The sequence below is a fragment of the Mobula birostris genome, chromosome 17 (genome assembly GCF_030028105.1).
Source record: "Mobula birostris isolate sMobBir1 chromosome 17, sMobBir1.hap1, whole genome shotgun sequence".
Lineage (NCBI taxonomy): Eukaryota > Metazoa > Chordata > Chondrichthyes > Myliobatiformes > Myliobatidae > Mobula > Mobula birostris.
In genome coordinates, this window is record NC_092386.1 from 54111473 (window position 1) to 54137407 (window position 25935).

A 25935-nucleotide genomic window follows, 5' to 3' on the forward strand; every position below is an offset into this window, starting at 1 on the left:
TTTACTTTGTCAGATACCCGATAAAGCCCTGGACTTTTTGGTTGGAGTAAATTAATCATGAAATACATTCCTTTTGACTTTTTGACATGTGTGGTACACTCAAAACAAATAGTTTTCATAAAACATGGCAACCTTTTCTGCAATATGTAGATGTAAACCTGTCTGCTATACTAATAAGGGCTTTTGTATAGGATGTTGGAATGATGTCTATATTTTGATGGAAGTGTTCTGATAGCTGATATCTGTGAGGGGAAGAAATGTAAATGTAAGTATATCTGTAAATTGAAAGTTTTGTTGTGTGAGCAAAAAAAAATCACTATGTTACAAAATAAATAGTGCATACGAGAAATAGCAAAGTACTGCTCATTGGTTCGTGGACCGTTCAGAAAACCGTCCTCAGTCAGGGCCTCACCTTTGTTCCTCGTGTCCACACCTCAGTGAGTTCCGTGCCCGCCACAATGCTGAGCTCTTCTTCCACCGCCTCTGTCTCCGAGCCTGTTTCTTCAGCAAGGACCCTCCACCCCACACCGATGACCCCTTCTCCCATCTTTAGCTCTCCTCCTTTTCCTGGACACCCTGCCCTGGTCTTCTGCCTGCTCTGGATCTTTTCATTGCCAACTGCCACCGGGACATCAACCATCTCAACTTAAACACTCCTCCCTCCTATTCCAACCTCTCTCGTTCCGAACGCACTGCTCTCCACTCTCTCCACACTGATCTTAACCTCACCATCATACCCGCAGATAATGGGGCTGCTGTAGTAGTCTGGTGTTCTGAGCTCTACCTCGTTGCAGCCCAGCGCCAGCTTTCAGACACCTCCTCTTACTTACCACTCGAACAGGACCCCACTAAGATGCACCAGGCCATTGTCTCCCACACCATTTTGAACTCTGGGGTTCTTCCATCCACTGTCACCAACGTCATAGTTCCCACACCCCGCACCTCCTGTTTCTACCTCCTACCCAAGATCCACAACCCTGGTTGGCCAAGTAGACCCATTGTTTCAGCTTGTTCCTGCCCCATTGAACTCATACCTGCATACCTTGACTCTGTTTTATCCCTCCTACTTCAGTCCCTTCCTTCAAGCTTAGCTGAGTCTACAATCTTTTTGCTAAGTTCATTCTAAGACTGGTCTACAACTAAATTTTTGAAGGGAGACAAAAAGTCTCTCAGATAATTCTTAAAATATGCTGTATATGTAAAAAAAAAGTCAAACTTCCTAGTTCACAATTTGTTTCAAATGATGAAAGCTCAAATGCCCTGACAATGTCATTCCCAACAATTTTGTTAATACTGTTAATTACGGGCATCTTTCCTAGGTTAAGACAGGGATCTGTTACAGAGAAGTGCTTGTAAACCGAACTGTTCACAAGTTGGAAATGCAGCAACCAGGCAATATATAGAATAAACCAAACAAGGACAACATTTAGATTAAGTAGGGTGCTTAACTCTTCAGATTTCTCTGTAAGATGAAATGATATTGCCTCAAAAAAAAGTCGTAGATGCCTGCAGACTCACAACAGCTGGCAGATCCATCGCACCGGTCTCTCATTCATATGAACTACCCATAAATTGGGTGCTCGCAGTCTGAGAAGGACCTTCACTTTTATTCCTCTCTCAGCTGGAAAAGGTGTGACAATCTATTCTGAAGGTTTACGGCAAAATTGTATAAGAAGACAGTTCCACCATTTCTGACAGTTGCTGGACCAGTCATTTGGTCTGAGTCCCACAGATTAGGAATGGAAATAAATTCCCTCCCTGTCTGGAAAGAGTTATTTGTGTTCTTCAGACAATTTTGAATCGCCCCCAGTGCTCAATAGAAAGGAGAGTCAGGCAGGGTATTTTCCAGACAGCTGATTCTACACCGTGCAAAGTCATATTTTCACCCAATGCTTACTTGCAGGCAAAAACCAGCATGGCCGGCAGGCATCTTCTGCTGTGTGGGAACTTGGTCTGCTACCATACAGCTGCTGTTAACGGAACTCTGACATAGATTTATCTTTTTATGAACAAGACGTATGTAATGCAGAGCATTAAAGTCACTGTTTTCATCATGCCATTTTGTTCTATGACAGTACTATTATTTATGTATAATCTTCAAACAAATTAATCACGGTGTTTTGGCACAGATTTCAACTCGTTGTGAAATGGCTAAACTGTGGTACCTCCTCTAGAGCTACTACTCCAGGGATCAATCTTTGATAGATGCTGAGGGCAAAAGTTATTCAGGAACCTCAGCCAATTCAGCGGCATTTTAAATCTGTGCTGACTAGTTTGAGTGATGGAATTATTGTTCTCTTGTCACTGTGACATATAAAACTTGTTTTAAGACATTTAGCTTTAGGAAATTGAAATGTATGAAACTTGCATGCAATTTTTAAGTAGGGGCAAAAGGAAATCCCTGAAGGTGGGAAGAAATTTGGCCTGTCCCCTAAAACCCTCACTGATTTTTATAGATGCACCGTAGAAAGCATTCTTCTAGGGTGCATCACAACCTGGTATGGAAGTTGTCCTGTGCAAGACCGAAAGAAGCTGCAGAAGATCATGAACATGGCGCAGCACATCACACAAACCAATCTTCCATCCTTGGACTCATTTTACACCACACGCTGTCGGAGCAGTGCTGCCAGGATTATCAAGGACACGACCCACCCAGCCAACACACCTTTCGTCCCTCTTCCCTCTGGGAGAAGGTTCAGGAGCTTGAAGACTCGTACGGCCAGATTTGGGAACAGCTTCTTTCCAACTGTGATTAAGACTGCTGAATGGATCCTGACCCGGATCTGGGCCGTACCCTCCAAATATCCAGACCTGCCTCTTGGTTTTTTTGCACTACCTTACTTGCCATTTTTCTATTTTCTATTTATGAGTTATAATTTAATTTTTTAATATTTACAAATTTTAACTTTTTAATATTTTTAATATTTAATATTTGTAATCCAGGGAGTGTGAAACGCAGAATCAAATATCGCTGTGATGATTATACGTTCTAGTACCAATTGTTTGGCGACAATAAAATATAATATTTACAGATAGAACAATGGTAGTGAGATTCAGTGAGAAGTAAGTATTTCACATTTGGAGAATCAGGTTAGGAGAGAAGGAAGTGGTGTAGAGTGGAAAGCTGAAACAAAATCTGGGAGTATAATCCAGTCTTTACAATGTTGTTATCAAATTTTATCATGTCCATGTGGTACTTGCTCAGATCTGTGCTATCATGATTCATACATAATTAACTTTGCATGAAATAATTTGTTTTAAACAAATTGCTTTTTTTTTGCAAAATTATGGCCATTGTTGACAAAACAAAAACCAATTAATGTTTCATCATATTCAATTAGCGTCTTGCATGCAGGGATTAGAAATAGTAGGTCTTGGCTGTAAATAGGAACTATTACCTTAAGGCATGTCTTGTATCAGATGTTTCATTTCATAGTCAGTACAGAAATGCTACAATGAAATGTTCCAATACCTAATTAACCAACAGTCAATCCACAGGTGCAGAACTACCCAGCTCTGCAGAACAGCTTTGTCAAATTTAAAGCAATCTGCAAAGCAGAACTCATAAACCTACAATAACTGGATTTTTAAAGAAGTGTTTTCTATCCCAGCTTTTTTAAAATAAATCCTGACTAGTTATGGTTCACAAAATGATTAATGGGTAAATCCACTTGGCACTGTGTCTAGCTTTCCTTTTGTTTGTCCCTCACTGTGTAGCTCACTGGTTTGTTCCATAGTCTGTCATGTGTGATTAGACATTTCCTCCAATTAAATAAATGGAAGACCAGAGCCTTGGTATTCCCCTGAGCTGAGCTTCCGACCTCACATCTTACCACTGAAACAAGTTTACCTTTATTCCTATTCACACATCTTTACCTCTGCTACCTGACCCCATTCAATCCGGTCTTGGTTCCTCCGATTTTTCATCTACATGCTATTCTTCAGTGACTTTGCTTAAAAGGACATCATGTTCCCTTACAAAAAACAGTAGCACAATCCAGACCTGCCTTATCAAGAACTCAATGATTTGTCACACTCCTGACCAACTAATACTGAATGAGCAGTAACTTCCTGAAGCAAAATATTGGGGGTTCGGTACTTCTCAACTCATTAACAAATGCTGTTCCGCAGCCACCACATCCACATTCTCCTTAAAGACAACATGAGACTGAACCCAGCAGACTTGGCCTTATTAATCAGTGGGAGGAGCCTCAATTCTCTTATCTGCTCTTAATATTTTTATCTTCCTCTCCCAATTTCAGTGTTTTAGCATAGAGCATAGGACCATACGAATGGTAACGGGCCCTTTGGCCCAACTTGTCCATGCTGACCAAGATTCACATCTAGACCCACTTGCCAGTGTTTGTCCCCTATACCTCTGAAATTTTCCCACCCAGGCACCTGCCTGAGTATCTTTTAAATGTTGTCCATGTATTCACTGCCTCATCTGGTAACGCATGCTGTATACTGACAACCCTCTGAATAGGGTTGCCAACTTCCTCACTCCCAAATAAGGGACAAAAGTAGCAGTCAAACACGGGACACTTGTGTTTAACCTGAGAAAGACTACTATGACCATGAAGCCTTGCGCGGGCACCTGTGTGCGCATGTGTGTACGTGCCGATTTTTTTTTTCTGCAAATCGGTTTTGGCTTAATCTTCCCGATTCTGATACACTGTGCATACATTATTTCTACTTTATATAGGCTGTGTATTTATCATATCATTCCTGCTTGTACTATATGCTGGTGTTATTTTAGGTTTTATGTGTTATTGGTAGGTTATCTTTTGGATCTGGGAACGCTCAAAAATTTTTCCCATATAAATTAATGGTGATTGCTTCTGCGCTTTACTCCATTTCGGCTTACGAACAGTTTCATAGGAACACTCTACCTTAGCGAGGGATATACGGGACAAGGGCGGTCCCGTATGGGACAAACCAATTTAGCCCAATATACGGGATGTCCCGGCTAATACGGGACAGTTGGCAACCCTACCTCTGAGTGGAAAAACTTTCCCTACAGGGTCCTATTAAAATCTCTTGCCCTCTTCCCTATGTCTTGTAGTTCTTGATTCCCGAACCCTGAGGAAAAGAAGTTGTGTCTGCATTCACCCTTTCTATACTCCTCATGATTTTATACACCTCAATAACCTGCCGAGGAAGTCGAAGGCTCAATGTCTATGAGTCTGACTGCACTGGAGGCTGGAGGTCAAAGATGGCCTGTCCTGGTTTTGCCTCTTAACTTCTTAAATCTCTGACCTAGATCTTCAATCTGTTCTAATATTTCCTCATGTGAAATATTGTTCATTAATGGCCCTTTGTCATTTCATGATTTAAATGGAAAGTATGTTGAGTTCTCTTCTGATCATAGAATGACTTGATCAAGTTGTTCACTCAGAATTATCTCATATTCTTACTACATTAGTGTTTCCCATAAATGTTTATTGGACAGATTGCTATGGTGATGGTATTTCAGTATCTTCTTCTTCTTCTTAAGCCCATCACCCCTCCTGGGACTTAGGCCGCCAAAAGTAGCTAGCCAGAGTCCTCAGTCCCGGGCTATCTTTCACATTGTTTTCAGGTATAGCACATCTTCTTTTAGAATTTCCTTCCTCTCCCAGGGATAAGGCCTTTGGAGCTTTTATTGATGTTCCTGGGTTTTTACAGGATGGGGCTGCTAGCCCTTGGCCCAACCCTGCACCCTTCTCAGCCAGGCTTGGGACTGTCTGTGGTGGAGTTACCTCAGCGTCTATATTGGCTAGGGCTTTCATGCAAATAAAATAGTAAAAGTGCACCGACTACAGATTGAGCCACAAAATACTTTTTTTGAACAACAACAAAATCAAAATCTTTACTTCTCCATCTCTGTTGTTACCCTGATAATCCTCTGTTGTTGTTGTTAACTTCCACGCCTTGTGGCGCGTCGGGTGGCAACCTTGCCATCTCCTTAGCATTTTCTTTTGTCTGTCTTTTACAAGGCCAAGTTGCTAGCTTGACCTTTAACCCAGCACGAATGGAAAGTGTGCAAGGAGATGGCCAGATTCGAACCTGGGACCACTTGCCTCGAAGTCTGGTGTGGATGCCTCTACACCAGCAACCAGCTAATCCTCTGTATCCACTCCAAAATGTTGACTTTATTGTGGACTGCGCTGTCCCCAAATTGTACATGATACTTCAGCGGAGGCACTTTCCATGATTTTTATAAACGTTAGGTGTGAAGTACTCCTTTATATTTACTTTATTCGTTGGACCTTTGTACAATGCTATATATATCCCATAATAGTTTAATCTCCTTACCAGCTTATTCTGGCAGACTAAAAAAGTTTGTAATGCACTTGCAGCTCCCGCAACAGAAAATCTAAAAGTGTACCATTTGGATAGTTTCCAAAATTGATTATCCTGCATCTAAATGGAAATTATTAAAATATAACAAAAAATGATCTGAATAATCTACAGACCCCATTCAATAATTTTCCCCAGTTAGAAGAATGATTTGTGGAACATGACTTGTGAATTCACGTTCCACAAGAGCAAATTTTCATCACTTGAATGACTGTAATGCAGGTATGCCTGAATTTTGTCAAAAGCCTTTTGAAAATTCCATGTATACATCCTTCATCAACCCTCTCCGTTACTATATCAATCTCAGCCCGAAGCAGCTTTGCGCTAGTTGTGACTTATTTATGCTTCTTCAAGTGATAATGGACTTTGCCTTTACAATGTGGTTTCCAAGTTCAAGTTCAAGGTTATTGTGTACAGTTGAATGACGTGTACCAAATGAAACAATGTTCCAAGGAGGTCAACGTGGTTCATACAATTCCCACACATAACACGTAAAGTAATATTACCATGGGCAAGTTAACAAATAATAAGGTGCACTTGCTACTCAAGTTGAAAAGAAACAGTATAATGCTACTGGCGTTACTTGCATGACGAGACCAGGGTGGTGGCAGGGAGTTCAATAGACCTAATGCTTGGGGGAAGAAGCTGTTACCCATCCTATCAGTTCTTGTCCAAATGTTTCAGTTCCTCCTGCCTGATGGTAGCGGGTCAAAGAGATTGACAATTCTAAGGGCCATGCATATACAACACTCCTGATAAATATCTCCGATGGATGGAAGGGAGACTCTGAAAGAATCAGCAGTCCTCGCAATCCTTTGTAGGGACCTGTGGTTGTATGCCTTACAATTCCCACACCTGACAGTGATCAGGTGGTCAGGGCACTCTCGATGTTGCCCTTGTAAAAATTGGTTAGAGTGGTGGGGGTGGGGGGTAGGAGTGCTCACTCGCCTCAATCTCCTCAGGAAGTGAAGATGCTGCTGTGCTTTTCTGAGCAAAGAGGTGGTGTTGAGGGACCAGGTGAGATCATCTGTTATGTGCACTTGGTGCTCCTAACTCTCTCCGTAGAGGAGCCAAGTATGTGCAGTGAGGTGTGATCAGCCTGCACCTTCCTAAAGTCCATAATCATCTCCTTGGTCTTGTCCTCGTTGAGGCTTGTGTTGTTGTGCTCGCACCTTTCTACCAGCCGCTCTGCCCCCTCTCTTTACCAGCCACTGATATGGGATTGACTGGCAAGGCTGGTTTTATCTCTCCCCGTTTGAAATAGGATTACTTCTTTGCATAACTTCAATGGGAATTGTAAGTTTGTTGTTACTGTTTCTCTTCCTCCATCCTCTTCTGTAATATATGATGTGTCCAATAAGGACCAGGTGATTCACTAACCTTGAATGACTCCAACTTATTTAAGGTCAACGTTATATGCATTTTTATCTAATATCTCAATTCCTCCTTTCCCCACTGCAATATTCACAATTTTAATGAAGTTGGCATTTGTTCAGTGGCTTCTGTACTCTGTTCATAATGAAAAATTCCCTTGTTTAGTGTGACATGAGAATGGTTTGCACCCAAATGGTAAAGTATCCAAGGCTAGGATCAAGATTCGACTTCAAGCTGGTTCAAGAATCTGAGCCCAAAGCAAACACTAGACGAGATCACGATTGAGCACCAGATCTCATTTCAGGTGCTCTTTGAATGCTCAAACCTTGGCAGCCCAAAATACAATTGGCAATAGGCAGACTGTCCTGAATCTTAAACAGGACCATGCCAGCTATCCATACTCCAGGGAGTCAGAACGTTTAAACCTCAGAAGCTGGCACGGATGGGTGTGTCATAACAAGTCCTCCTCCCCTTTGGCCGACTCCTGACAGCCCTAGTTGCTCAGAGAGAAGATGATTGTAGTCATGGATGAGAGCTGCATCCAAGATGTCTCTTTCAGTCACCCAGCACCTCTCCTCCGGTCCGAATCCTTCCCAGCCACGAGACATTGCCGAACACCTCGAACCTGCGAGTCCAAAATTCTTCTCAAAAACGTGTACCCCCCCTCCATAATTTTGTCTTATATATGGAATTATAAGAATCACAGGATTTCAAAAATCCATTTGCAAAAGGAGGGCTGGGATTACCTGTATTCAGACATTATTATTGGGCTGTAATGTTTTGGGAACAGGGGGCTCTGGATAACTCAGTCCCTGGGGCCCCCTTGTGGCTATGTATGGAGTGTAACTCTGTTGTCAATTTCTTCTTGCCAGCCATGCTGTTCTCTTAAGTTAGAAAAGCCTGGGATTTTAAAAAGTTTGAGTTTTGTTTTGAAAAATTCCGTCAGAATTGTAAATCAGATTAGGAGTGTTCTGAATTTACCAGAGACCTCTGTACAAACACCAATCTGTTTCAATCACTCCTTTCTACCCTCATGGTCAGATAAAACCTACCATGCTTGGAGGGAGAAGGGTCTAGTTTCTATTGAAGACCTGTACATAGAGGGACAGTTTGCAACATTTCGTCTGCTGAAAGAGAAATTTGAGCTGCCTCATTCGCACTTTTTTTGTTACTTACAAATTAGACATTACATTCAATCTAAGATTTGTAATTTTGAAATCCTTCCAGGGAAGCATATATTTTGTGATATCTTACAGAACCCTCCTGACTCCAGGCATCTCGTTTCTAAGTTTGCACGTTTGTTCGATGGTTGTACTACAGCCTCTACTATCATGTTGGGCATGTGGCCAAGTGGTTAAGGTGTTCGTCTAGTGATCTCAAGGTTGCTGGTTCGAGCTTCAGCTGTGGCAGTGTGTTTGTGTTCTTGAGCAAGGCACTTAATCACACAGGAGGAGTGGCGCCCCACACAGACTTCCAATCTGCACCTTGTAAGGCATGAAAATGCCTGACGCAGGCCTCTCATGGTCTGAGTTGATGTTTCCTCCCCCCCCCCCCCCCCACTGTGAAGGTCAGGGAGGCCTGGAGAAAGGAATTTGGCATTGAACTGTCCGAAGCTGCCTGGGACAAGAGTTTGTCTGTGATACGGGCTCGCTCTGTTAACAGCAGACACCAACCGACCCAGTTTAAAGTTGTCCACCATCTTCATTATTCTAAAGTCAGGTTGCACAGGATTTACCCTTCTGTCTCACCAATGTGTGATAGATGTCAAGGCACGGAGGGCACGTTGTCACACACTTTTTGCTTTTGCCCATCACTGACTGGATTTTGGTCCAAAAGATTTGGCTGGTACTCAGAGGCCTATAAAAGATCCTTCCCTTTGGAAGTTGGTCTGGCCATCTTTGGCTGTTCGCAATCCCCCTCTATTCCTCCCTACAGCCATACAACAGTCTCTGATGCTGGGGATGACTGTCGCCAAAAGACTTATCTTGAAAGAATGGAAATTACTGTTACGTAACCCGTAACTGGGTTGCTAAACCTGCAGAAATGGATCACTCAGTTGGAGTCTGGATTACTAGATCTAAGAAAGTTTTATTAAAGAAACAAGCAACACAGTAATCGAAAGGATAATAAATGCAACAGTTCAGCAATGATAAACACACATGTGCACAGAATTAAGATAACAGGATCAATCAAGCTCTATCGTTGTCTAGGGGTAAATGACCAACTTCAAAGTGACGCAAAGTTCAGTCCAATTTAGTTCAGTTCGCAGTAATCGTTGCCGTGGCGGTGGACAATGTGGGGGGAGGGAGAGAGAGAACAAGAACGAATGATCATTCAAAACGGCTTCCACTCACAGACCTGCGATATTGCTCACAAGCAGCTTTCGGGTGGGTCCTTTGTGATGTCACCTGAGGTCACCGACTGTGACCCCTCCTCCAGATGCGGTCGATCCTCTGCAGTGAACCCGGCACCCAAGCGAGGGTGGACACACACCGGGTTCCCGCTGATCGTACCTTTCCACCCTGTGCGTTTAAGGCTTGGTTCCGCCACCAGCCTTCCAAAAAGACTCCCGCCGACTTGCGGGGGGGGGGGGGGCACCGCTTCCAGGGTCTCGTTACCTCGTGATGTCGTGTGTGTCCTGCCTCAGCGAACCTGTCCCTTTTTATCCCCCTGCTGGGGTATCGCCTGTCCATCACTTCAAACAGTTCAGGGTTCAAAGGGGGAGCCGATCTTGACAATACCCAGACTGATGGCTCCTTCATTAACATCTCCAAATGCTGCTTCATTGTGTTCCTTATCTCTCCTACCCCTGAGGACAGGTGGCAGACCAACTGCTGATGCCACTGGTGCTAGCCCAGGCCAGCAAACATCTTAATTTATGTGTATTCTCGTCACATTACCCTCTCCCCCTTCTTTTCGAAGATGGATGGCTAACATGATCTCAGTCATACAGATGGAGAGACTTAGGTTCTTGAGAGCCAATTCAATTATAAAATTTTCAGCTATCTGGGATCCATTTCTTGCCTACCTAGATGAGGCCAGGGGCAAATGAATAATTCCCCCCCCAGCTGATTTCTCACGGCCCTCATTTGAGACTTAATGTTTAGCACTTTGTACAATAGGCATCCCTTTAATGTTATGTTCCTTTTTTTTCCCTATTTTCTTTTTACACATGTCTGAACTTAGATGTTCTCGTTGATTTCATTGTATTTTGAAAATAAATTATTTTTAAAAAGTGTGCCCCTTAAACAAACCTGGGTGGAATTGGGGCTGACGGTGGTGGGGCGAACAGGCTAGTGTTCACAGGCTTTAACTTGGAAATGTAGAAAGCAGGATTGATCTTGAACATTTTGGGGAGGTGCAAGGTGTAGGCCACTGGGTTTACTTTCCTGAGAATCCTGAAAGGTCCATGAACTTGGACACCAATTTCCTGGATTCCACTGGCAGAGGCAATTCCTGAGTCCACAGCCAGAAGTGTTGCCCAGGCTGCAAAACTGGTCCCTGTCTTCTCTTGCAGTTAGCCTTTACTTCAGCCTTCCAGGTAGAAGCCAACAAAATCTCCCTTGCCCTAGTCCACCTCTGCTTGCAGCGGCGAATGAGATCTCCAGCAGGATGAACTTCAGCCTCTGCCTCCTCAGGGAAGAGTGGCGGAGAATAGTCAAATTGGCATTTGAAAGGAGACATCCCATGCACCGAATGCCATAAAGTGTTGTGGGCGACCTCTGCCCACATCAAGTAGTTGCTCCGCTTGTTTGATCTTTCGGAGGCCAGGTATCGTAGGTTACAAGCGGAACAAGTGCTACACATGCCCTTACACTTCCTCCCTTACCACCATTCAGGGCCCCAGACAGTCCTTCCAGGTGAGGCAACACTTCACCTGTGAGACGACTGGGGTGATATACTGCGTCCGGTGCTCCCGATGTGGCCTTCTATATATTGGCGAGACCCGACGCAGACTGGGAGACAGCTTTGCTGAACACTACACTCTGTCCGCCAGAGAAAGCAGGATCTCCCAGTGGCCACACATTTTAATTCCACATCCCATTCCCATTCTGACATGTCTATCCATGGCCTCCTCTACTGTAAAGATGAAACCACACTCAGGTTGGAGGAACAACACCTTATATTCCGTCTGGGTAGCCTCCAACCTGATGGCATGAACATCGACTTCTCTAACTTCCGCTAATGCCCCACCTCCCCCTCGTACCCCATCCGTTATTTATTTTTATACACACATTCTTTCTTTCACTTTCCTTTTTCTCCCTCTGTCCCTCTGACTATACCCCTTGCCCATCCTCTGGGTTCTCCGCCCCCCCCTTGCCTTTCTCCCCGGACCTCCTGTCCCATGATCCTCTCATATCCCCTTTGCCAATCACCTGTCCAGCTCTTGGCTCCATCCCTCCCCCTCCTGTCTTCTCCTATCACTTCGGATCTCCCCCTCCCCCTCCCACTTTCAAATCTGTTACTAACTCTTCCTTCAGTTAGTCCTGACGAAGGGTCTCAGCCTGAAACGTCGACTGTACCTCTTCCTAGAGATGCTGCCTGGCCTACTGCGTTTACCAGCAACTTTGATGTGTGGTGATCGTAGGGTACGTTCCACATCTTGGTTCATCCACTCCATTTGGCTGTTGGACTGCGGGTGAAACCCAGAGGAAAGACTCTCTGTTGCCCCAATCAGTTTGCAAAACACCTTCCAGAAATGTGATGCGACTTGCTGACCATAATCCAACACACTGTTTACCAGAAAACCATGGACTTGGAGGTGTGCTGCAGGACAATCTTGACCATCTCCACCGCAGATGGAAGTCTGTCCAAGGCAATGAACTTGCAGGCCTTCAAAATACGATTACAATTACCACGACAATGGTCTTCCCCTTGGAAGGAAGAAGGCCCATGACAAAGTCCATGGAGATGTGAGCCCAGGGTCTTTCCGGAACTGGCAGAGGGTGAAGGGGCCCTTGAGGTTGGGTGGGGGGCTCCTTGTTTTCAGGTGCACACTTCGCATGGTTGCAGTTATTGACTGACCTCCCTTGCCATTTCAGGCCACCAATATCTCCTCTTAATGAACTCAACAGTCCTGGTAATCCCTGGGTGAGATATCAATCTTGATGCATGTCCCCACTGAAGAACCTGAGACCAGATGGGACTAGGAATGAACAGCCAACCCAGAGGACCAGTCTGAGGAATTTCCCCTTGTACCTAGGTCTTTTGAGCAAATGTGTCGATCCCCAAGGGAATTAGCACTATCACCTTGGCTTGGGGCAAAATGGTGGTAGGCTGCTTTTCTTGTTCGGGTTCATCGAGAAGGCATCTGGCTTCTGGTTCTTAGATCCCAATTGATAAGTCAGGATGAAATTAAAACGGTTAATGAAAAGAAACCACCTGGCCTGCCAGGAATTCCGTCTCTTGGCCTCCTGAGTGTAAGCCAGGTTCTTGTGATCTGTCCATATGAGAAAAGGGTTCTTGGCCTCCTTGAGCCAATGATGCCTTTCCTCCAGCGCTAACTTGACCGCAAGCAGCGCTCTATTTCCAATGTTGTAATTCACCTTTGCCGGGGACAGTCACCTGGAAATGAATGTACACGGGTGCAGTTTATTGTCCAAAGGTGTCTGTTGGGGCAACACTGCACCCATTCCGATGTCCGAGGCATCCATTTCCATGACGAGGGGAAGGCCTGGGTTAGGTGAAACCAAAATGGGAGCTGTCGTGAACCGCTGTTTGAGCTCTGCAAAAGCGGCCTCCAAACTATAGGGCCCAGGGACCTCTTGGTTAGTGCCATCAGCGGAGCCGCCAATGAGCTGAAGTTTTAACTAAGAGGGAGGAGTGTCATGTATTTAATATTTCAATAATATTTGAGTAATCTTTGTGTGTGTATGTGTCTGTGTATATAAATATATATATAGTTTAATTAAGAATTCTTGTTTGTTTGAATAAGAAATTATAGGTTATATGTAAAAATACATTAATTGGATACATCATCACGCGATCACATTATATGTGCTTGCCTTGCTTAAAGTAAAAGATGGAGTTAAACGTGCATTCCCGGATTCCCTGTGTTTTCTTTGAATTAACTTAATGTATTGAAGCTATGAAACATAACAGTAAGATTTTTTTTTATAATTGCAGATACTCCTCAGCTGAAATTAGGAGGCAGTGTTTTCAGCAAACAAACCCGACAGCCATCAATTATCAATGGCATACAATTGGCTCTGGCTCTGTATCGTTTCAGATAGTAAGTACAGGAATTTCCACTTTATAATCATTTCTGTTCTGTTCATTTTGCCAACCGCAGTAAATATAGATATTTCTTACCAAACTTCTTAGCATACTGAGCAAAGTAAAAAATCTACAAATGAAAACCATGTCAAAGTCCAAAGCCTGAAGATAATGAAGAACTTTTATCTCTTCCGTAGATTTGAGAAATTGAAACTACCTATCTGTCCAGTGTAGAGCGGAATTACAGTTTTGGGAGCTCTGCAATTATTCATTTCACCAAACTGATAGCATACAAAACTTTGAAATGAATAAAGGTCTTGCAAATTTCCAAAACAAAAGCAAAGATTGTTTGCAAAATGAGTGTGAAGCATTCTGAAGTGTGAAGAAGATAGTGAATAGAATTCAGCTGGCTGGAGGAAATCAAAGACACATGGCAGATTTCAGAACCAGAATTAGGTTTACTATCATTTGCATGTCTCATTTTGCAACAGCAGTACATTGCAATACATAATAATTATTAAAAGAAAACTATAAATTACAACAAGTATATATAAAAATTAAATAAGTACTGTAAAAAGAGAGGAAAAAGTAGTGAAGTAGTGTTCATTGTTTGTTGAAAAATCTGATGGAGAGGGAAAGAAGCTGTTCCTGGAACATTGAGTGTGTGTCTTCAGTCTCCTATACTGCTTCTGATGGTCCTTAATTATGATTGCCTCCTTTTTGTGGCATAACCTTTTGAAGGTGTCCTTGATGCTGCGGAGGCTTGTGCCCATGATGGAGTTGGCTGAGTTTAGAACTTTCTGCAGCTTGTTCTGAACCTGTGCAGTGTTCCCTCCATACTAGATGGTGATGCAACCAGTTAGAATGCTCTCCACGGTACATCTGTGGAAATTTGTGAGAGTCTTTGGTGACATACCATGTCTCCTCAAACTCCAAATGAAATAAAGCTGCTGTCATGCCTTCTTTATAATTGCATCAATATGTTGGGCCCAGGATAGATCCTCAGAGATGCTGATACTCAGGAACTTAAAACTGCTCACCTTTTCCACTGATGATTCCTCGATGGGGACTGATGTGTTTCACCTTGACTTCCCCTTACGAAAGTCCACAATGACTTTGTTGGCCTTTCTGACATTGATTAGTGCAACAGCACTCAACCAGCTGATCTAGTTTGCTCCTGTAAGCCTCCTCATCACCATCTAAAATTTTGCCAATTGTGTCATTGGCAAATTTGTGGATGGTGTTTGAGCTATGCCTAGCCACACAATCATGGGTATAAAGGGAGTAGAGTAGTGGGCTAAGCAGGCATCCTTGAGGTATGCCAGCTTTGATTGTCTGAGGAGGAGATGTTGTTTCCAATCCGCACCGACTGTAGTTCCCCCATGAAGGAAATCAAGAATCCATTTGCAGAGGGAGATACCGAGGTTTTAGAACTTGTTGATTAGAACCAAGGGTATGGATTGTAGTGAAAACTGAGCTGTAATCAACAAACAGTAGCCTGACGTAGGTTTTACTATTGTCCAGGTGATCTAAAGCAGAGGGGAGAGCCAGTGAGATTGCATCCGCTGTAGACCGATTGTGGGGATAGGTGAATTGCATTAGGTCCAGTTCAATGCTTAGGCAGGAGTTATTCTGGCCATGACCAACCTCTCAAAGCACTTCATTACAGTAGATGTGAGTGCAACTGGACAATAGTCATTAAGACAGTTCACCCTGCTCTTCTTGGGCACTGGTATGATTGTCACCCTTTCAAAGAATTAGGAACTTCGACTGCAATAGCAAAAGATTGAAGATGTCCTTGTGCATTCCCGCCAGATGGTTGACACAGGTTTTCTTTGTCCTTACCAAGAATGTCGTCAGGGCCAGATGCTTTGCGAGTGTTCACCCTCTTGAAAGATGTTCTGATGTTGGCCTCCAAGACAGCGATCACAGGGTAACCTGATGCTGTAGGGATTCACACAAATGCAGTTTTCAAAAGTTCAAAGGTACAATTTAATGTCAGAGAAATGTATAAAATATACATCCTGAAATGCTTTTTCTTTGCAACCATCCATGAAAACAGAGGAGTGCTCCAAAGAATGAACAACAGTTAAATGTTAGAACCCCAAAGCCCTCACCCGCCAGCTCCCCCCTCCCGCGGCAGCGAGCAACAATCCCCCCTCCCCCCACTGGCAAAACAAAGCATCGGCACCCGCCACCGAGCATGCAAGTGTGAGCAAAGCAATAGCAAAGACACGGACTTGCAGTTACCCCAAAGACATCGCATTTCACCCGCTATTCGACATATTGCAGGTTCTATATCTTCCTAATAAGGGAGAAGGAGGTGTCTTCATTTTCACGGCGAGCGGAGAGACATAACAAACAGCTGGCTGGTTTATGATAAAAGTCCGTTACGTCGCTTTCATTGAGCTCTGTGCCTGAAGATCGCAAAGATCCCGGGTCTCCAGGTACACAGCTGCAGATATTTCAACTCCCCTGTCGACACACGGGTACCCTGTCCCAACACCGACCCTCGATCCACCTGTCTCTACAGCCCCAAGATCCGAATCGGAGCTGGACTCCTAGACCAAGCCTTTGGCGTGCTGAACAACGGCCAGTTATGGAACCCTGAGAGTGGGTCCCATTCCCATAAAGAACCGTAGTCAGCGTTTTCTTCTCCCTTTCAAAGCATGCATAAAAGGCATTGAACTTATCTGGGAGTAAAGTGTTACAGCCATTCTTGATGTTAGGTTTCGCTTAGTAGGAAGTGATGGCCTGCAAGCCCAGCCAGAGATGACGTGAATATAGAGAAGTAATATATTATCAAAAGGACACAATTTTAAAATAAATACAAGGACACAGACACCAAAGTCAAAGTCAAGTTTATTGTTATATGCACAAGTGCATGAGTACAATGAAAAACTTACTTGAAGAAGCACTTCAAGCATATAGCATCACATAGCAGCATTCGCAGGAAACAAAATATAAATTGGACATAAATTAGTCACAGATTTTACAAGAAAAAACACAGTTAGAACCAACAAAAATGAAATCCATTTCCATGCAAAGTGGTCAGAGTGATCATCGTGTCAGTAAGCTCCAGTGGCGATTAGGACATTGTCGTTGGTTCAGAAACTGAATGGTTGCAGGGAAGTAGCTGTGTATGGACATATGGATATTGGTAATGGTGGAGGGGGATGTGCCCATATACAGGGTATATGATCCAGGAGTACACATGCACAGATTGTTAAAAGTGCTTGCGCAGCCGCAGAAGATATTTAATAAAAAAAGCATATGGGATCCTGGGTGAGAAATGGGCACCAACAGTATAAGAGTAAAGAAATCTTGTAGGCTCTTGAAGACACTGGTTTGGTTTGACCAAAACAGAAGTAGTGTGTTTCCCACTTGTGGGCACCATAAAGAAACACGTGAAAGACATAGGGACCTACTTTAGGTTGCTTTTTTTTTCAACTACATCTCTACACTCAACATGACCATACTCTCAGTTCTAATGAATAAACACCACAACCTGGGTCCCTCAACCTCCCTCTGCAGCTGGATCCTTAGCCCCCTCATCGGGAGACACAGCCTGTGCCAATCAGAAGTAACGTCTATGCTCGCTGACAATCAGCACTGGCTCACTTCAAGGATACGTGCTTAGCCTACGGCTCTACTCGCTCTACGTCCATGAGTGTGCAGCTAGGCACAGATCAAATGCCATCCATAAATTTGCCTATTACACAGCTATTGGTGGCGGTGGTGACAAGGAGATGTACAGCAGCGAAATAGATCAGCTGGTTGAGTTGTGTCGCAGAAGCAGCCTTGATTCCAACATCAATAAGACCAAGGAATTGATGGTGGACTTCAGGAAGGGGAAATCGAGGGAACACACACCAGTCCTCATTGAGGGATCAGCAGCAGAAAGAGTGAACAGTTTCAAGTTCCTGGGTGTCAACATCTCAGAAGATATATTCTGGGCCCAACATATTGATGCAATTACATAGAAGACACAACAGCTATATTTCATTCGGAGTTTGAGGAGAATTGGTATGTCACCTAAGGCAAATTTCCACAGATGTACCATGGAGAGCATTCTAGCTGGTTGTATCACCGTCTGGTATGGAGGGGCAACTGCACAGGATCAGAAGAAGATGCAGAAAGTTGTAAATTAAGCCAGCTCCATGATGGGCACTGACCTCCCCAGCATTCAGGGCACCTTCAAAAGGCAATGCCTTAAATAGGTGGCATCCATCATGAAGGATCCCATCACCCAGGACAAGTGCTCTTCTCATTTCTACCATCAAAGAGCAGTTACAGGATCCTAAAGATGCATACACAATGTTTCAGGAGCAGCTTCTTCCCCTGCACCATCAGATTTCTGAACAGTAAATGAAACCATGAACGCGACCTCACTACCTCCCCCTTTCTTTTTGCAATATTTATTTAATTTTCTTTCTTTATATATACTACTTACTTTAGTTTATAGTTTTATTATTAAGTATTGCAATGTACTGCTGCAGTAAAACAACAAATTTCATGACATATGCCAGTGATATTAAACCTGATTCTGATTCCTGAGTGTGCGGAAGATTCTGTAATGGTTGTAGACTAGAGTCAACAGAGAAGTTTCAGAAGGGATCCGACTGAACCTTTTAAGATCCTGAGGTGGTGAGGCGGAGTAAAGGGAAAGAACCTCTTCACAACTACGAGACATTGATTAAAGGTAATTTACCAGGAGACATGAGGAAGAACTTCTGTGCTGTGAGTGGCTAGGGCCTTGAAAGTCCTTTCGGAGAATAGCAGAAGCAGACTGAGTTGTGGCATTGAGAAGGGAACTAGATAAAGAGGTGTGAAGAAATAAAAAGAGCAGTGTTATGGTACAGGGCAACGATGAGACACAGTGATATATTTCCAACTCAGGTCTGGATTTGGAGGTGTACCTGCAATTGTGATGTTACTCTGCATCTATTGTCCTTGTCCTTCTAGTAGTAGGTTTCAAGAATGGAGAGAGTTGGAAAAACTGCGGTGAGATGCCACTTCATTCTTTAGAGAGTCTGTGTTGTGATTTTTTTGTAACACAAAGCCACATCTACACATGCGCCAAGAACCATGAGTTGAAAAGAAATAAACTCAGCATTCTTTGTTTACTATTTTTTCACACACGGTAAATTCTGTGAGAATGAATTTATTCTGTATCACAAAGTTTTGCGTGGTAGTTTGCAAATTCTGTAACTCCTTTACCCATGGGCTTTCAAGCTACAGGAACCAGTGAAAATATGAGAAATTTCACTTTTAATATTCCAAGGCTTAGGAATTTATCCAATTTATATGAAAACAAAGTCTGTAGCAGCTTGAAAGAAGGTTCCTCTTCTCTTCTCTCTGTTCAAAAACCCATGCAATTAGATTTAGACTGGCTATGGAGGAAGGATTGAATGTTATTCCATTTGTCTTTGTCACATCTGATTGACAAAGGGAGATAAAATAACTGCAAACAAAAATGGCCAATCTTTGAGACAGCTGCTCCAAATAAAAAGACAATAATGGTACTATCACTGTTGGCAAAGCCCCTGGCTGAAGGACGGGTAATTGAACTTGAGTTATGTACTTTTGATGACTTTTGAGGGAAAATGGATGTGGATGTAAGTGAGGTGTGAATAGGACTTGGATTATGTCACTTCTCGCACTGATGACCGTGCAAAACATTCATTACACAGTTTTACACTTCCACAGCGGTGACATACCTAAAGAGCATAAGAAGTAGGAGCAGGAGTAGGCTAACTAGCCCGTCGAGCCTGCTCCACCATTTTATAAGATCATAGCTGATGTGGCCATTGATTCAGGTCCACCTACCTGCCTTTTCCCACTAACCCTTAGTTCCCTTTCTATGCAAAAATCTACCTAACTGTGTCTTAAATATGTTTAATGTTTAATCTCTTCACCATTTACACCTTGGACTTCAACTACTGCACAGAGTCTTGTCATCTTCAGAAGTTTTCGGATGACTCTGCCATAGTTGGATGCGTCAGCAAGGGAGATGAGGTTGAGTACAGGGCTACGGTAGGAAACTTTGTCACATGGTGTGAGCAGAATTATCTGCAGCTTAATGTGAAAAAGACTAAGGAGCTGGTGGTAGACCTGAGGAGAGCTAAGGTACCAGTGACCCCTGTTTCCATCCAGGAGGTCAGTGTGGACATGGTGGAGGATTACAAATACCTGGGGATACGAATTGACAATAAACTGGACTGGTCAAAGAACACTGAGGCTGTCTACAAGAAGGGTCAGAGCTGTCTCTACTTCCTGAGGAGACTGAGGTCCTTTAACATCTGCCAGATGATGCTGAGGATGTTCTACGAGTCTGTGGTGGCCAGTGCTATCATGTTTGCTGTTGTGTGCTGGGGCAGCAGGTTGAGGGTAGCAGACACCAACAGAATCAACAAACTCATTTGTAAGGCCAGTGATGTTGTGGGGATGGAACTGGACTCTCTGACGGTGGTGTCTGAAAAGAGGATGCTGTCCAAGTTGCATGCCATCTTGGACAATGTCTCCCATCCACTATATAATGTACTGTTTAGGCACAGGAGTACATTCAGCCAGAGACTCATTCCACCGAGATGCAGCACAGAGCGTCATAGGAAGTTATTCCTGCCTGTGGCCATCAAACTTTACAACTCCTCCCTTGGAGGGTCAGACACCCTGAGCCGATAGGCTAGTCCTGGATTTATTTCATAATTTACTGGCATAATTTACATATTATTATTTAACTATTTATGGTTTTATTACTATTTATTATTTATGGTGCAACTGTAACGAAAACCAGTTTCCCCCTGGGATCAATAAAGTATGACTATGAGGCAGCTTCTACTGTTTCTCTGGGCAGAGAATTCACTACGCTCTGTGGAAAAGATCCTAAATCTATTGCCCTGAATCTTGAGGCTATATCCCCGAGTTCTAGTTTCACCTCAGAATGGAAACAATTCTCCTGCCTCTATCTTATCTATCTTTTTCAAAATTTTATAAAATCTCTTCTCATTTTTCTGTTGCAGGCCCAGCACCAATCTCTGCAGCACTCCACTCCCCGCTGACTGCCAACCAGAAAAACACCCATTTCTCCCAAATCTCTTCCTTCTATTGATTAACCTATTCTCTGTCCATGCTGATACATTCTCCCCAACTCCATTCATCCTTATCTTATAAGTCTTTCATGCAGCACCTTATCAAACTCCTTCTGCAAACTCCGGTATCCACTGTGCTAACTATATCCTCAAAGAACTCCAATAAGTTTGTCATACGCCTACACTTGCAACCAGAGTCAAGTCATTCTACAAAGATACAGAGGAAAGAATTGAAAATAGCGGGGATGGGGGTATTGGGAATCAGTTCTTTGACCTTTCCTGTGATGATACTTGAGCTCACTTTCAGTTCATTTGGAGACAGATAACACGTTTTGCATCATTCCTTTAATGCAGTGTAGGAGGTGGTATGTAGGAAAGGCTTACTACTTTTGTACTGGCATGTGAAGATAAAATTTTGCCATTTATGCGGAGGAAAAGTGAGCAGACAGTCCTGTACACACAAATAAACATGCTCAATTCTCCTCTATGTGGCCTTGCAGGACTAGTTCCAGACAATTTAACGGGTAGAGCTCCAAAATATATTTGGTTTATCAGAGCATCTCTGACAATATAGGATGAAGCATCTGGATCAAGACCATTGTCAATTTTTAATGCTAATAGAGACCTTGGACAGAATGGGCTTGTTTCTGTGCTGTCTAACTCTATGACAATAGCCTTTCTTGCACATCATGGGCAAGCACCAGCGTCTCACTGATGATCACAATTTTTGGGTCATTCATCTCCAGAACTTATGGATTTAGCCAAAGGCTTTTGAAAATAATAGCAATGAAATTTTGTCCAAAATTGCTTCAATATACAGCTAAATGTGTTGAGAATTAGTTTGGTGCTTATACTTATCTACATTTTCCAGCTTTTGTAAAAACTTACCTTGACAGTTTTTGTAAACTATGAACTTTCCGTTTTCAGCTAACACACACTCTCTGTTCCTTTCCCATTTCTGCTGTCCAGCTGGGAACATTGTCCCTTTCATTTTCTCAGACCGTTTTGCTGAACACCTACGCTCTGTCCGCCAGAGAAAGCAGGATCTCCCAGTGGCCACACATTTTAATTCTACGCCCCATTCCCATTCTGATATGTCTATCCACGGCCTCCTCTACTGTAAAGATGAAGCCACACTCAGATTGGAGGAACAACACCTTATATACCGTCTGGGTAGCCTCCAACCTGATGGCATGAACATTGACTTCTCTAACTTCTGTTAATGCCCCACCTCCTCCTCATACCCTATCTGTTATTGCCCATCCTCTGGGCTTCCCCCCTCCCCCTTTCTTTCTCCCTAGGCCTCCCGTCCCATGATCCTCTCATATCCCTTTTGCCAATCAATTGTCCAGCTCTTGGCTCCAACCCTCCCCCTCCTGTCTTCTCCTATCATTTTGGATCTTCCCCTCCCCCTTCCACTTTCAAATCTCTTACTAGCTCTTCTTTCAGTTAGTCCTGACGAAGGGTCTTGGCCCAAAACGTCGACTGTACCTCTTCCTAGAGATGCTGCCCGGCCTGCTGCGTTCACTAGCAACTTTTATGTGTGTTGCTTGTCCCTTTGTTCATTGCTTCCACCTTCTTCTCCTACTCAGCCATCCACCTATCCCCAGTGTCGTTGTTATTGAATCAGAATGATAGAACAGTACAGCACAACACAGGTCCTACAGCCACTATGTTGTCCTGAACTTTTAACCTGCTCCAAGTTCAATCTATCCGTTCTCTCCTACATGGCCCTCTATTTTTCTTTCGGCCATGTGCCTATCTAAGCATCTTTCACATGGCCTTAATATATCTGTCTCTACCAACAACCACAGCAGGACATTCTGCCTTGTGAAAGTCTCTAGCTGTCCACTGTCACTGTGTCTCTTACCATCTTGTACATGTCTATCAAGTCACCTCTTATCCTCCTTCACTCCAAAGAGAAAAGCCCTAGCTTGCTCTACCTATCTTCATTATGACACGCTCTGTAATCCAGGCACCATCCTGGTTAATCTCCTCTGCACCCTCTCTAAACCTTCCACATTCTTCCTATGAGGTGACCAGAACTGAACACAACAAGGGTGGTCTAATTAGTTTTATCGAGATACAATATTACATCATGGTGCTTTAACTCAATTACCTCCCCCCCCCCACCCGCCCAAACTAATGAAGGCCAATACACTATATGCTTTCTTAACCACCCTATCAACAACACTTCATGTTCTGTCTGGGTAGCCTCCAACATGATGACATGATCACAGATTTCTTTAACTTCTGGCAATTTCTACCCCCCTCCCCCTTTTCTTGCTTACCATTCTCCATTCTGAATCCTCTCTAACCTAAGAAGTTATCTATTGAGCAATGCCTACCTTCCAGACTTCTATGTAAAATTTCCACACCACTCTTTGCAACATCTCACTGTCCCGGTTGTCTGATTCTCTGTTGCTAGAGGCTAATTTTTATTTTCTCTTTTTCTCTCTCTATCTCTCTTCCATCCTTTATCCCTGTCCTTTCCTCTTTTTTACCCTTCCTCCACCCTTCCTCTCTCAATGCAGATCTCTCTTCTTCCTCTTTTCAGATCACTGTGATTATAATTGAACAATGATGTTGCTGATGCCTGAATGATCTTCTCCCTATCCTTAGCTGCCTCTCTTTGTTTCTCTTTTCACCTTCCTCTCATCTGCTCTTGTCTCTCTGACACAATCACGTTTGTAATTTTGACACCTGCTCCATCTCTAGCTTTTATTTTGCTGTCTCTTTCCATAACTGTTTCTTTCAATTCTGTTTGCTTTCTGTGGTCGCGTCTATGATGTTTTCAAAATCTATCACTTCCTCACATTGGCGGCAATCAGTACCTGAACGAATGAAGTTGCAGCAGAGAGAAAACTGCAGATGGTTCCAACCCAAAATACATCAGAAAGAGGAGTAGATCTGATAGCACTCCATAATACAGTATTTTTAAAAAATAAAGGTGCTTTTTTAAAAAAAAAATTTGGATTGAGGATGTGAAGCAGAACGGGAAAACTTTGCATCAGACAAAAATAAAGAAAGGAAAGAGAACAGGAAGTGCAGTTAGAAGGATGCAGCAATAATCATTGCTATAAAAATGTTTCCACTTAACCAAGAGCTGGAAGTTATAAAAATGAAAAATTAAGGTTTCATTCAGAATATGCAGAAGCAGAGAACCAAACCAGTGAAATGGAACACAATTAAGCACAATGTGAGTGTGTGAAAAATAGAGAAGTACCAATTAAATGTGCAAAATCATGGGCCACAGATCCCTCAGACAAAGGACAGATGGATGTTCCTGAAATTTTGACTGGATCGTTTAAGTACATCAGAGCTAAAGATCATAAGACATAGGAGTATAATTAGGCCATTTGGCCCATCGAGTCTGCTCTGCCATTCCATCATGGCTGACTTATTATTATCTCTCTCAAACCCCATTTTCCTGCCTTCACCCTGTAATCTTTGACGCTCTTACTAATGAAGAAACTAACCTCCTCTGTTTTAAATGTACCCAATGACTTGGCCTTCACAGCCATCTATGAAGTGAATTCCACAGATTCACCACACTCTGGCTAAAGAAATTCCTCCTCATCTCTGTTCTAAAGGGATATCCATCTATTCTGAGACAGTGTCCTCTGGTCGTAGACTCCACCACTATAGAAACCTCCTCTACGCATCCGCTCTATCTCGACTTTTTAATATTCAATAGGTTTCATTCTTCGAAACTCCAGCAAGTACAGGCACAAAGCCATCAAAGTTCCTAGGTGTCAACATCTCTGAGGATCTACCTGGACCCGGCGTACTGATGTAATTACAAAAAGGCATGACGGCAGCTATTTCATTGAGAGTTTGAGGTGAGTTGGTATGTTATCAAAGACACTTGCAAATTTCTATAGATGTATCACAGAGAGCATTTTAACTGGCTGCGTCACTGCCTGTTTTGGAGGGGCCACTGCACAGGATCGGAAAAAGCTGCAGAAAGTTGTAAACTCCGTTAGCTCTATCATGGGCACTGGCCTCCAGTGTCCTGGACACCGTCAAAAGGCGATGCTTCAGAAAGGCGGCATCCATCATTAAGGACCCCTATCACCCCGAACATGTGAACATGCCCTCTTCTTATTGCTACTGTCAAGGAGGAGATACAGGAGCCAGAAACCACACTCTGCATTTCAGGAACCGCTTCTTCCCCTTCACCATCAGATTTCTGAATAGTCTATGAAACTCATGAACACTACCTCACTATTTTTCCATCTCCTTTAGCAATCCTTATTTAATCTTTTTTTGTATTTATTGTAATTTATAGTTTTTTATTATTATGTATTGCAATGTTCTGCTGCCACAAAACAACAAATTTCATGACATATGCTAGTGAAATTAAACCTGATCTGAAATGTTCCTCGTGCACTGTATTAAAGACAACAACGGTTGCACTTGATATGGGAGAGGCACGAGAACCAGAGAAAAACAAAGAGCTTGTAAATGAGGCTTGAAAGTGATTCAGATCCTAGAAAAACTGATGCTATCATCTTGAGGAAAAATAATTCATCATCTGTCACCTGAACCTTTTTTTTTCAGTACAACATAATCTTTTCATTTGTTTTTTCTACAATAACCTGAACATACAGTGACTGCTTCAACAAGGTTTGGAAAAGTAGTGCTTTCTTCTGAGAATAATTTCAATGAAGGGCTTAGCTGATAGCATTGCAGATCAATTGAGCAATATAAAAGAAATGCTTAAGTTTCAAAGGTGAACCAAACCAGTCCAAAATTTTGATTTGTGCATGGCAGCTCGGCAAAATCTCATTTTCACAGTAATTAGAGAACATTGTTTTAAGTGGCATGTGTTTTTGGAGTATGGATATGAATGTTGTTACTGTATATGAGGCAATGACAAACAAAGCACTGCAGAAAGCAAAATCTTTGC

The 25935-nt window shown here is 43.0% G+C and overlaps 1 protein-coding gene across 5 annotated transcripts in view; it reads left to right on the top strand.

The window, feature by feature from the left end:
• The window catches only part of dock8 (dedicator of cytokinesis 8), a 256091-nt gene that overhangs the window by 36797 nt on the left and 193359 nt on the right, over positions 1–25935 (top strand). For 4 of the 5 annotated variants that reach the window (XM_072281729.1, XM_072281730.1, XM_072281731.1 and 1 more), the window contains exon 2: positions 13843–13948. In XM_072281729.1, the coding sequence (XP_072137830.1) occupies positions 13843–13948 (106 nt within the window). Of the gene's footprint in view, positions 1–13842; positions 13949–24780; positions 24866–25935 lie in introns of those variants that run through there. The other variant, XM_072281735.1, reaches the window with a different exon arrangement.